Consider the following 12,465-nt stretch of genomic DNA (forward strand, 5'->3'; position numbering starts at 1 on the left):
AAAAATGCTTCCCGCTGGTACTAGCTTCCTCAGGAGGAAGATTGCTGCCAGCAATATCATCACCGAGGAAGTAGACATGTCACGCTGAACAGAAGCAACTACCTCTGTTAAGCTGGAGGTCCCAAATATGACCAAAGACTTCCATGAAGCCACATCAGCGTATCTGACTCTGGTGTTTCTGGCCACTGCTGTCATTCTGATCTGTATTGAAGTCATCTATGTCTGATTAATATCTGCAGCTGGACACCAGACTCAATGGGGCAAGGGGCTTGACTTTGTCCAAAAATAGCAGCTGCAGTAGTTGCCTGTGTCTGGGTTCCTGCTGGGGCCAGACTTCATCTTACAATTCCTTTCATCCTCTTGGAGTGGAGATTAAAATTTCTTGTTAACATCACTCTGCAGAAGGCATTCCTGCACTCGAGTAGGCAGGCAAGGAGGCGGGTGGCTTTAAACAAGATTTTTGTCATGGACTTCCTGAAACCACTGGACCCTGGAAGCTTGCAGTGAGGTGTGCCCTTCCTTTGCTTGTGGCGAAGCAGCCGGTTACTGATTCCATTTTGTACACTGCTATCTACAAAGCTGCTTTCTAAATCATGGCAGAAATAGATGCTTTTGAGGTATTCTTATTTTCTTCTTTCTCTTCGCCTGCCCCCCCACCTGCCCGTTCCCCCAGGAGCCCAGGGAGATAGAGCTCCTGTCCTGCAACTACAATAAAACAGCATCTTTAGATTCCTCCTAAAGTTTGCATGCGTTGGTCACAGCCTTCCTTAGAAACCAGCTGGGAGTGAGGATGCTCTGTGTGCTTAATGAGCTGGACTGGGCCTCAGGTGCTTTGTGACCTTGGCCAAGGCACTTCTCTCTCTCTTCAGCTTCCTGCTGCTATCAAAGGATGAATATTCCCTCCCTTCTTCCTGACTGCGAGCAGTCTGGGGACAGACATTATGCACATCACCTGCCAGACAGAATATGGGCTAGAAATTAATTGACCTGAGCTGATGAGGACTTAAAATTCCTTGAATTGCTTACAGTTTCTTGTTAAAAGCAGTTCTCACTTGCTAGTGTTGGTGGCTTCTGAGGTGTTCAGTATCAAAGTGACTTTAGGGATGTGGTTCCTCTGCAGTGCTTTCTGCCGGTGGCTCTGATGAGAACTGTAAGTACCTCGTCTTTGAAAGCCAAAGCAGAAATCTTCTATTCTGTTTTCCCTACTGATCTTCTGATCTGATTAACCTGACATCCTTGTCTCTCCTTTTGTTCTGTCTCTGGGACCCCTCCATACCGATAGCTTTTTCTCTGCATTGCACGTATTTTTGGAGCACAGTTATTGCTCTCCTTTTAGTGGAGGGTAACTGCTTCAGGGAAGAATGCCTGGGCCACAGATGCTTTGTTTTACTGGGCATAAGTGCAATCATCGATAGCATTTAGAGGTTTGGGTTCTCTAAAAAAGAAGATTTTTTTTTTTTTTTTTTTTTTACAGGAAGGCTGATTGAAATTGCTGCCTTAGTCCTGAGGAGCTATTGTGTGGAAGGGCCAGGGTTCACCTGTGAGCCAATCAATCTGCATACATAATTGGTGTTGACAAACTGAATGTGGAAGGACTCTCTAGGTTACCATGGGAACAAAAAAGGAGGTGAATTCTGGTTCAATGGGTCTGAGCAAAGGGATGTCTCAGCATGTTTTGTTCTTGGGCTCTGCAAGAGGGGAGGGGAGAAGAGAACAGCTCTTCAACCCACTTCTATCTGCTGAATTCTTGGCCTGCTTGAAATAGTCTGTGGTCCTGTGAGAGTCTTGTTATCCTGGCATTTTATGCCTGTGAGCCCCGTGTTACTATGGGGAGTGTGGGCTCTCTCTAGTCTCCTGTGAGAGGATATGGTGTCCTTGCAGAAGGTCTCCCTCCTGTTCTGGCAGCTTGGAGTGGTGGGTGGGAGGACAGCCAGGCTATCAGGAAGCAAACCAAGCAGAGAGAACAACCTGAGTGTTTAGGCGTCCGTGTGTCCGAAGTGACTAGCAATACCTGCAGGCAGAAAGGCAATGGGAATTAGACCTTAGCCCTACTTAAAGGTGAACTACTCCTGTAATGCAAGTGCAGGCTGATGCTACGTGCACCGTGGAAACTATCCTTGCAGGTAGTGGTGTCCTTCGTGTCTGGGACTCTGGAAAGGACCTTGGATTTGTGCAGTATTCCACAGGCAGTTGGTTTGATATCAGCAAATATTACAGTCTGCCTTGCTCTCTCAGAGCAGGGTGTGCAGGGAAGTTGGGAAGGAGTAGGAGTAGTTCTTGGCTGTGTCTCAGAGTCTCCATCTCTTTTTCAGGCAGGAGTGGACGTGCCACCACATTCTGCTTCCAGTTTAGTGGCTTCCAAGGAGACCTCCCAAACTGATTCACAAAGCAGAGTTTAATTGGCATTTCACATCCCTCCTGAACCACTGAACACACAGAATATTTTATTGTATCTGGGATTTCCAGCTACCTTACTGGAGGAACGAACATCTGCCTCCCCAAGCAACTTATTAAACAGAGGCACTCGAGTAGCACCTGGCAATAGCTAAATTACTCTTCTTCTCCTTGTACTGACTTTTTGTCACTTCTTTTCATATTCAGAACCAGCATGAAGATGTCAAGAAGCAGCTGCTTGACCTGCAGCTGCAGCACAACAGCTTGAAACTGGAACATCGTAAGACACTGGAGACCCATAGCCAGAAATATGCCCAGCTGCAGCAGGAGAAGGACAGTGAAATCACAAACTTGCAGGGTGAGTGTGATGGAGAGCTGAGAAAACACCAGGCAGAGAAAGGACTGAAGAACTGAGTGCGAGAGAGGACGGTGTTTCTTCTACAGGTCCCCAAAAGGTCTGCAAATACTGTAGGAAGACTTCTGTATGACTGTGAGTGTGCAGCACCTTAGCCCTCTATACCTCAACTGGAGCATTGTCCTACCTCCGGGCGGTGGTGCAGGGACAAGGGCGGTGTTAAACCAGCCGGTGTCCTGAGGTGGCGTTGAGGGGAGGCGAGGGATGCAGGGCAGGCTATCGGGCAGCTTCCCCACGCGAGGGGAGCCCCTGGGGGTCACAGGTGGAGTTTTTGTGTAGGAATACACACCGCAAAAGCCTCTGGCTGCTTGGGCTGCAAATGCATTCATCAGGCTGCAATTGCGTGGTCAGTAGGATCACAGAGGAGAGGAGTTTCCTTTTTTTTATAGCCTCATGGGAGACTGTGTGACCTTAGGTTTAACCATACTTCGAGTTCTCTGGGGTTCAGAGACCCCTGCACTGTTATACTGCAGGGGCATCCCTGGCTTCTGTCAACACCAGCGCTTTCATGGTGTTATTTTAAAAGCCTAAGTCACTTTTGCTGGCTGCTTACTCTTACTGCAGCTGCTACTTATCTTACTTGCGTAGAATTTGCGTGGAGCCAGGTAAGATAACAAATCGTTGTGCCAGACGCTGATCCTGTTCAGACTGTGAAACAGTCCATGTCCCAAGGAGGTCACACTCAAAATGGATAAGATCATCCAAAAGTAAAAGGCATGAGGCTAAGGTAGAGGTACCTGCCCGTGGTTCCACAGTAGGCTGGGGCAGAAACAACAGGTTCGTCCATCAGGTCACACTGCCTTCCCCTGTCGCTCCTCTGGTGGGAGAGTGTAGCTAAGTTAGCAGAGATGCTTTTTGCGGCAGAGATAAAACATGGCAACATTTAGGTATCCCATCTATTTCAATATACACTTTCCACTTCTCTGTACACTTTTGACAATGGAAACCAGTTTCTATACTACTAGAATCCTGTAAATTCTAACACTTAAGCTTGGGAGCAAGTTAAACATACTTTTTGTAATTAATGGTGCAGGTCTATAAAATGCATTTAATAGTGCAAGTATTGCAGAGAATGCTGATCCCTTTAATTCCCAAAGAGTAGTTTCTATTTAGTCTGCTCTTTAATTAGATTGCGGGGTTTTTAAGGTTCACATCTGTTCTTACTTAGATTAGATCTAGGAGAGCAAAATCTGCTGATGTTTTGTTTGTTTGTTTTTTTTCTCTGATCAACAAAGCCCTAGTATCTGATGAGCACTCCTGGGTTAGAAGGGGGGAATTGAGTACAAGCAAGCAAAACCTAAATATCTGATTCTCTCTCTTCTTGAAATATGCAGCCCCCAATGAAGTAAGAAAACAAATTCTGCCAGAGGAAGGAGAATAACGATCAGAAAAACAATTCAAAGAGGGAAGCTCGTCAGGAAGGCTGGCTTAAGGCTGAGATATTAATATTCTCTGTCCATCTTCCCAGGCTACTGGTCACTTGGTACCATCTTTCTCCTGCGCTTTAAGCTCAAAGCTGGCTAGTAAATCTTCCTTATGTATTGGTGACCACGCCATACAAAAGAGCAAGACAGTCTCATGAGAGGTGGCAAAGACAGAGAACTAGTAGCATTGCTAATGCCTCGTTTTCTTTCCTTATGTTCTACCGGTACTTTCTATATATAATGTGCCCTCAGGAGCCATGTGTTGGAAGATGTGCCTCTGTCAGTGAGTGTAATAGGGAACAGAAGAGGTACCTGAGCAGTGGGCATTGCCCAGGGCTGTTAACTGAGGGATTTTTGCTAGATTCAATTGCAAAAATGAAACCCTCACCCCAGGGATGCTGGAGGAAAGCAGAAGCCCACGGGAAGTATGAGGGATTGCTTTCACAGGTGGAGCTGGGTTTGGTAGCTCCTCTTGGTGGTCCTGGTTGCTTTACGGCTTTGGGGCAGCTCTCAGGTTGGCGACGTGGCTATCTACATGCAGAAGATGCTGGGATCTGGGACGATGCAGCTGTGCCATGTCACCCAACGGTTGTGGTGCCGCTGGGGTATCTGTGCCCGAAACCCCCTGCTTCTGGAGGTGGTTTTTGAATGCTGGTTAATGGGTTATGAGTATATGCTCAGATAGCTGAAGCTTCCTGGTCTTGTTAACCGGGGCCTGTTTAATCCTGTTTGCCTCCTCCCTCTACTCCAGGCCCTCTCCTGCTGCATTACGAACTATTTTCTCCTCTGCTTTATAGGAACTGCAGTCTATTTATGCTGCATTTCACACCCCAGCACAGCCTGTCCTCTGCTGTGCTCCCCCACGCTAAGTCTGTACTCTCCATTTTTTTTTTTCTCGTCACACGTTAGCACAATCTGCTCTGAAGGCAGAGGATAGTTTTGATCTTTGAGCTTCTGTTGGAGGTAAGGACCCTGTAGTTACAGCTGAAATTTTCTTCCCATTGACACCAGTGGTAAAACTCTGATGAGGTCGTTGGGACCAGGATTTCACGTCTGCCATGCCGGTGGTAGAGGAAGGACATACAATGGTGAAGGTTTTGATTGCCAGTTTCTGAATATGCTTTGGAGGCCTAGATGTTCCTGAGGTATTGGCTCGGTGAAACTGCAGGATTCTTTTGGACATCTCTCCCACACTTGAGATGCCTTTGTTTCTCTTGAAGGCCTGGGGGAATGTCTGTATTGTAGTCAGAGGTCTTAGCAGAGCAGTCTTGTGCTAGCTGTCATCTAGCCTGGACGAGCTGCTTAAAAACATACCCCTTATTCACTGCTCCAGGCCAACACCCGCAGCTGTGTGCGCCTTCAGCACTGTGTGTAACTCGGTTAAGGTAACTCAGGTAACAAGGTAACTCGGTTAAAGCTGTTCTAGCTGTAGTCCCGTAGGACATAATTCCATATTTCCTTCTGGCTGCAGGAAAGACAGAGCCGCCTTTTCTCAGTTTGATGTTAACCTTCGCCGCAAGGCAAGAACACAGCACCCAACCTCAACGGCAAAATGTCCTGTCCCAGGGATGAATGTTACAGAAATATCTGTAATCTTGAGCTGAAATCTTGCATGCAATTCAGCCTACAGCAAAGTGACCATCTGTTATGGGAAAAATTCCCATCCTTGTCCTGGCAGGTGCAAGTATGTTTGCAGAGAAATCCCAGTGCATGCAATTCTATGATATTTTAAGAGAGCTTCAGCATCCAAAATAAGGCTGACATTTTTTGACACAGCCTTTCTTTTTATTGGAGGATACGCAATTATATTCAAGGCAGTGAAATGTAAGTGCATCGTGTGTCTTGTCACTGAAGTACTTAGGAGTGTGCAAAGAGCTTGAAAGGAGCCCAGCCTGGGGCTGCAAGGCACAAGCTTGCTCCTTAACAGCACAGGGGTAAATGTGCCTGAGGACCACGTTGTCCTGTGATTGCTTTCTGTGAGTCAGTTGTGGGGTTTTTTGTTTGTACCATCCTTCCAAGAGGCAGCTTCTCTCTGCAGTAGGAGGGAACCTCCTTACTGAATCTGCTGTGGGTTCAGGGGACCGGACAGACCTCTCTTGTAGTTGTTTCTCAACCTTCCAGTTACCACAGGTAGGGGCAGTGGCCGCTGCTCTCCAGCTGCAGTGGGTAAGGGGAATGAAGAAACAAATATCTTATTCTGCACAGCAAGAGCCTGACCCTGATAGCAATAGTTGCCAGAGGCACTCCGGAGAAGTTCCTTGGATGGGCAGGACTCCTGCCTGCTGAAAGGAATGATGATGCAGGTTTGTCGGTGTGTTTGGCCAGTCCCTAGCTAGTGCTTCAGTGTAATTCCTGGGCTTGGAGAGATCTACGAGGTCAAGAGGAACTTATGGTAAGGAAGAGAGATACTACACTGTGAAAATAACTCTTTAGCAAATTTCTTCTTCTCTTGCAGATACAGTCTATAAACTCAGAGAAGAGAGCAAGCTTCTTCGGAAGGCCCACCAGGAAGTTCACTCCCAGCTCCTCAGCGCCCAGGTAGTCAACAAGGGGGTGTTTGTGGCCACATGGGACAATCTTTCACTGGGGTCTGGGTGCACCATCAAATACTCTATAAATAAAAAATCTAGTTATCAACTGTATTCCAGTGTGGTGAGTTGCCTAAACCAGTGCTGGTAGGTGCTGGTAGTACAGATGCGTTGTGTACAAGTAAAATTCTCCAGCCTGGAACCTGTCCCAGTAGGTGAAGGTACAGGTATGCTACACAAGTCACTGCAGCTCAAGTGAGCATGAACCAGCATATTCCTAACCCTGGAATGCCTCCTGTCACTTACCCATGTCTCAAATACTTCCACCCTAAATGATGGTGACTTGCCTCTGTTTATGCCTATTAAATTAATTGCAGAGAGAAACAGCAATGCAGAGGTGCCTTGCTTAGCTTGCTGAGACTACAAATAGGCACTCAACGACCCTGGGGAAAAAGGTCCCCCTCTGCATCTCCCTGTGAAGCCTTAGTAGAGAGGGAGACCTATAAAAAATTTGGAAAGAGCTATGTAAAAAAGAAGTTAGTGTTCAGTAATAAAAGTGTTGGAGCGATGCTTTTGGAGGCCGGGGCAGATATGCAAGTGGTGTTGGCTTAAGACTAGAGGGGCAGAAAAGAATTTTTCTGCAGGAAAAAAACCAAAAGTTTTGTTAATATGGTGGTGTGCTCATGCTATGGAGGTGGTGTGAGCCTCTTCAGCACGCTGGAAGTCCCGAGCTCACAGAATTCTGCTCACCCAGCTGAAGCTGGGAGCTCCCAGATGACTTGGGAGAAAGCAGGATATGTTGGGAGAAGTGGGAGGACTTAATGTCCCTACAGTGTCTGTCTGAGGCTCTTGTACTGAGCCACGACACAAGCAGCTTTGTAAATACACTTTAAAAGTCACGTCGCAGTCTGAATTAGCTTCTTCTGTTGTTAATTAACAGCCTTCTGTCAAGCGCTCCCTTGGATTATAGGATAAGCCTAGAAGTAAGGAGCTGGTTCTGGTTGACGACTGATTCTTCCCCTGAACTGGATGCTGAGCTTGAACTAGAGGTGTGGGGGGTAGTGGGTTTTGACTTCTACAGGGTTGGTCTTGAGTTCTGGCCGGATCTGCCCTGCCCTAAGTGGCTCTAGGGCATTGCAAACTTCACAGGTAACTGGTTGCTCCAGGCGAAGCCCAGGTTACTGTCGTTTGGTAGCTCTTTGGCTCGTGTCAGATGTGGTTTGAGGGGTATCAGGTGGACCGTCAGTGTGTGTGACTTGCCTGCCTTCATAATCGTGACTTACCACTGAACGGCTTTTTTTACCCTCCTCCTCCACGTGGCTGAGGCGGACTGGTAGGATTCTCTGCAGCGATACTGCCTGCAGTTTCTTGCTAGAAACTAAACAAAGACTCCTAGTCTCTGTAGGGGTCAGTCCAGCGAGACCGTACCAGGAATTGAAACAGCGTGCGATTACAAGCTTCTGCAGTGCCGCTGGCAAGTCTACATTCACACCTCCTGCTATCAGGATGCGTCTCAGCCTTCATTTTTAGGCCTCCTGACCAAACTTTCAGAGTAGCTGCCAATGTCACTGCTCTGTAGCTTGTTCTCAAGCAACACAGAGCCGGTCAGCTCCCATCAAACAGGCCCCTGCCACTGACAACTTGGGTCAGCATCAGTTGATCAGAGGTCCTCTGTTTGCCGTTACGTATTTCTGCTTTTGCCTTGCTGGCTCAACGCTGAGCGCATTTGCAGACCGTGTGGGACCAGTCCTGAATTACTCTTCAGCAGAGTACCCTTAAAATGCTATTGGACTAACTGCGCTGCGTTAGAGAAAGCAATCGGCAGTTCAAGTGCACAAACTAGCGCGTACTGTGAACAGCATTAAAAAAATACTGGGCTAGAGATGCCTGAGGCCACACAGTCAACGCCTGCAGACGGGAGAACGTGGTGGCAGCTTTTGTGCTGCCAGTCTTAACTTTTGGCCCCTTCAGTGTTGTGACCAATGGGAAAAATAGTTTGCAAGAAATAGCTCGCTGGCATTTCTTGCCAAAATTAAGAGTGAGCAAGAGTAAAAGGATTTGCCCCGGGTGTGGGAGACAGGGTTCAGCTCCCTGCTCTAAACGTACTAGACAGTCTTGTAGCGAAGTTGTGCTCCAACCATCTGTCTGGCTGCTATTTCTGGCTCTTACGGGAGTGGCAGTGGTTGATCCCAATGATTTCAGAGAATACTTTGGATCTTTTTGACAATGAGCCTAGTGTTAAACCTGGAAGTTTTCTGTTCAGTTTTCAGTCCTTTACAGTGTCTAATCAGTGTTTCACTGCACAAAGGTGAATGGAAAGTGGGGCGAGATGCCACGTGTTAGACCCACAAAGACTCCCAGCTTCCTTATCAGCACTGCAGTTCTTCATTGCAGTGTCGATTTGCACCGAGTATCCTGTTGTTGATCTTGCTTCCTTCTGGCAGGTGGAAGTTCAGAGGAGTAATTTGTGTTCTAGATGACATGTTCATTTTCCAAGGATTCAAACACATTTCACAAGCCGTAGCCCCATTCCTGAGTCTGCAGTAGCTGTCATGTCCGTTGGTCTGCCAGGTGAAATGAGGCACGGAGGCTTCAAGTGACGTATGCGCAGCTTGCTGTGACGGGGTGCAAACAGTCTAAAGCTTCTTTCCCTCTGGGCTGACCACCCTAACAGGCTTCTGACGGGTACAAGTTTTGCTTTCATCCAGCTTGTTCTGACTGGAAGCAGTCTCCTACTAGCTAGGGCTATAGCCCGTGAACTGTTCTTGGCCTCCTTTTCCTTTCCTCATTCCTTTTATGTTAGCTTTGCTGAGTCGTTTTGTTGGGTTCTGTTTTGTTTTTTTAATGTTAATTTTAAGGTCAAATTTCAGGGGGAAGAACTGAAATCAACAGAGCCTGCTCAGGAATTAATTTCCTTGCTGCTTGGAAGCTTTTGTACTCTGTTCAGTCCCTAATTTCGTCCATTTTCAGGTACCCTGACAAGCATATGAAAAGCTCTCTCCCCTCACTTTCCTATAAATAACGGGGGTAAGAGTGGGGAGCTTTTCCTGAGTAGCTTTTTCAAGCCCTACTTTTCAGGGTTGGAGATGGAAGAAATAAGCCGCAGTAGAGAGAAAAGTGTTGCATTTGCTTAACAGTCCTGGAGAATCAATTTTCATTTATCTTGCAAAGTAAATTGAATTGTCAAGTAGGATTATGCCAATTATTGTCAGTCCTGCTGAGATGAGCGCATCCATGGAGAAATGCCTCCACAGGAAGGAAAAAAGCTGACCTTGAAGGCACATGTGTGCGAGGCACAGGAGGAGAGGGAGCCACACCTGACAAGAGCCAGGGTACCGTTCTTGTGCAAAGGCAGGAGTTACGTCAATGGCTCACGCACTAAATAGCATTGGTCAAACAATCGGTGTCGTGGGTCAGCGCTTCCAGGGTACAAATATGCAATAAAATAAGATGCAAGACTGGCAAAGGGGGAATGCAGAATATCCATGATATCTGGAGGGAAAACTGAAGACTAGCTTGGGCTTGTCATTAACGATTGTGGATTATCTCCAGCCTTTCATATATATAAAATATATATCTTCTTTAGTAGTGTATCTGTGCTGAACAACTGGCCATAAAAGAGTGGCCATTCTCATCAAGGAGCTGTTTAACCCTGTTACTGTGTGAGGTTTCTCTGTACCCTTCTCATCCCCTCAGGCCCAGATGGAAGAGTTCAGGCAGCTCAAGGAAGCTCTACAGAAGATGCCAAGCTTCAAAGGAGGAGGAGCTGGGAAGGGGCAGCAGCAGCTTCAGGTGCTGAAGGAGCAGCCCATGGCACCAGCCAACGGCCAGATGCAGCTCGTGAGGCAGAAGGTGTGGTAGTCCCGGCAAACCCCAGGGAGGAGAGTTCTGCAGGGCTTCTGTGGGTTTGCGGCCTGGGGCTTTGAACTGGAGGGAACTGAGCCCGTTCCTCGAGTTTGCTCTTGTCCCTTCTTCCTTGCAGGCTCCTCCAGTCCATCAGGAGAATCGCCCTCTTGGGAACCCGCTGGCATCACAAGTCTCTGGGGTCCAGAAGCAGGCAGATGGCCCTGTGCTGCAGGGCCAGAACTCGTACAGTGACGATGGCCCGAGGCCACAGGCTAATGTGCTCTTTACCCATCCAGCCCCACTGCAAGATGCCAATTCACTGCCAGATGCTCTGCCAGCCTGGCCAGCGCGGCGCGGGGATGGCCACGTGATCCGATTCACCCGGACCATGAACAGCCTACCAAATGGGAACCCCGTAAGTTCTGCACACTTGGTGCTGCTTTTGTGTAGCCCTTGCGTTTGAAGCTCCAAACGATGATATTTGTAATGACATGCACATGTGCATTCCACTTCCCTGATGTGGAAACTGTCCTGGCCTCAGGTTTCAGACTCCTGTGTACTCTTGGAGTTTGTGGTTTGGTGGCTGGGCTCAGATGAACGGGCTAGGGCTCTTGTTCTGCATCCTGCCGGATCTGCAAAGAGTAAATCATAAAAGCAGCTCCCTTGCCTTGTGGGGTGATTGAGAGTGAGCTTAAAGAAAGTAAACCTCTAAAAAAAAAAAAAGACAATAATTGCAGTGTGGTTAGACTATAATTACAGTAACTATTATAATGGCAACATGTGTGGGTTTTTTTTAGAGGTGGCTATGTTGTTCCTCTTTTTTTGGAGATTAGAATCATAGAATAGTTTGGGTTGGAAGGGACCTTTAAAGGTCAGCTAGTCCAACCCCTGTGCCGTGGGCTTTATCATCACCTCATCTTCACCTAGATCAGGTTGCTCAGAGCCCCGTCCAACCTGACCTTGAATGTTCCCAGGGATGGGGCATCCACCACCTCTCTGGGCAACCTGTGCTGGTGTTTCACCACCCTCATTGTAAAACATTTCTTCCTTATCTAGTCTAAATCTACCCTCTTTTAGTTTAAAACCAGGCCCCCTTGTCCTGTTGCAACAGGCCCTGCTAAAAAGACAAGTTTGGGTCACATAGGATCCAAATTATTTCCTCTTGGCTGTGTGGAAGGAGAAGGACCTCTCTTACTGCAGGCTGGCTGGGCAGGACTGTAGATTTGTTCTGGAGCACTTCGGAATCTGTTGTTCTCTGACAAAGGATTTTTGTGGCCCATAAGCCTGCCCAAATGCAAGGGAGATCTGCAGGTATCTGATAAGATTAGGAGCTTGTGTATATCCCTGTGTATATTGAGTATGCATCTGTCTTCTCTGCAGGATCTAAAGATGGTGATGCGCATTCAGGTGAAAAGCAATGAGGACAGCCAGGCTCCTGGATTGTCACTATCTGATCTGAAACAACCCTCTGCAGCAGAAAAACCTCAGATGCTGGACAGCCACCACTCTACAGGGAGCAAACAAGTGCAAATGCAAAGGTTGGTGAAACAAAACTCCCTTCTACTCCCAATGCTCAGGCTCAAAGGTACCATACAGGCTGGTCCCTGGTCTCTCTCTTCTTGTGCTTATTGTGGTTTCTACTTGAAAGATGGTTGAAGAAAGTGTAGTTATTGGTCCCCCCTGGTCATCTAACTCTTGTAACTGAATGTTGCTGCCAGGTCTCTACCTCAGCCAAAGCAGAGGTCTAGTCATGTCGCAGGCCTGCTATGGTGCTGTGCTGGCCAAAAAAAAAAGGCTGTTACATTATTGGTGCGTGCTCTGTAGGCTGCCTTGGTATTTGAACTGTTTGGTAAAGTGT

The 12,465-nt window shown here is 47.5% G+C and overlaps 1 protein-coding gene across 5 annotated transcripts in view; it reads left to right on the forward strand.

Annotated features, from left to right (window-relative positions):
• The window catches only part of LOC142092370 (uncharacterized), a 42,151-nt gene that overhangs the window by 13,596 nt on the left and 16,090 nt on the right, over positions 1-12,465 (forward strand). For 3 of the 5 annotated variants that reach the window (XM_075172320.1, XM_075172319.1, XM_075172322.1), the window contains exons 5-9: positions 2,602-2,752; positions 6,689-6,771; positions 10,458-10,613; positions 10,744-11,022; positions 11,988-12,145. In XM_075172320.1, the coding sequence (XP_075028421.1) occupies positions 2,602-2,752; positions 6,689-6,771; positions 10,458-10,613; positions 10,744-11,022; positions 11,988-12,145 (827 nt within the window). Of the gene's footprint in view, positions 1-1,054; positions 1,628-2,601; positions 2,753-6,688; positions 6,772-10,457; positions 10,614-10,743; positions 11,023-11,987; positions 12,146-12,465 lie in introns of those variants that run through there. The other 2 variants (XM_075172324.1, XM_075172323.1) reach the window with 2 other exon arrangements.

The sequence above is a fragment of the Calonectris borealis genome, chromosome 23 (genome assembly GCF_964195595.1).
Source record: "Calonectris borealis chromosome 23, bCalBor7.hap1.2, whole genome shotgun sequence".
Lineage (NCBI taxonomy): Eukaryota > Metazoa > Chordata > Aves > Procellariiformes > Procellariidae > Calonectris > Calonectris borealis.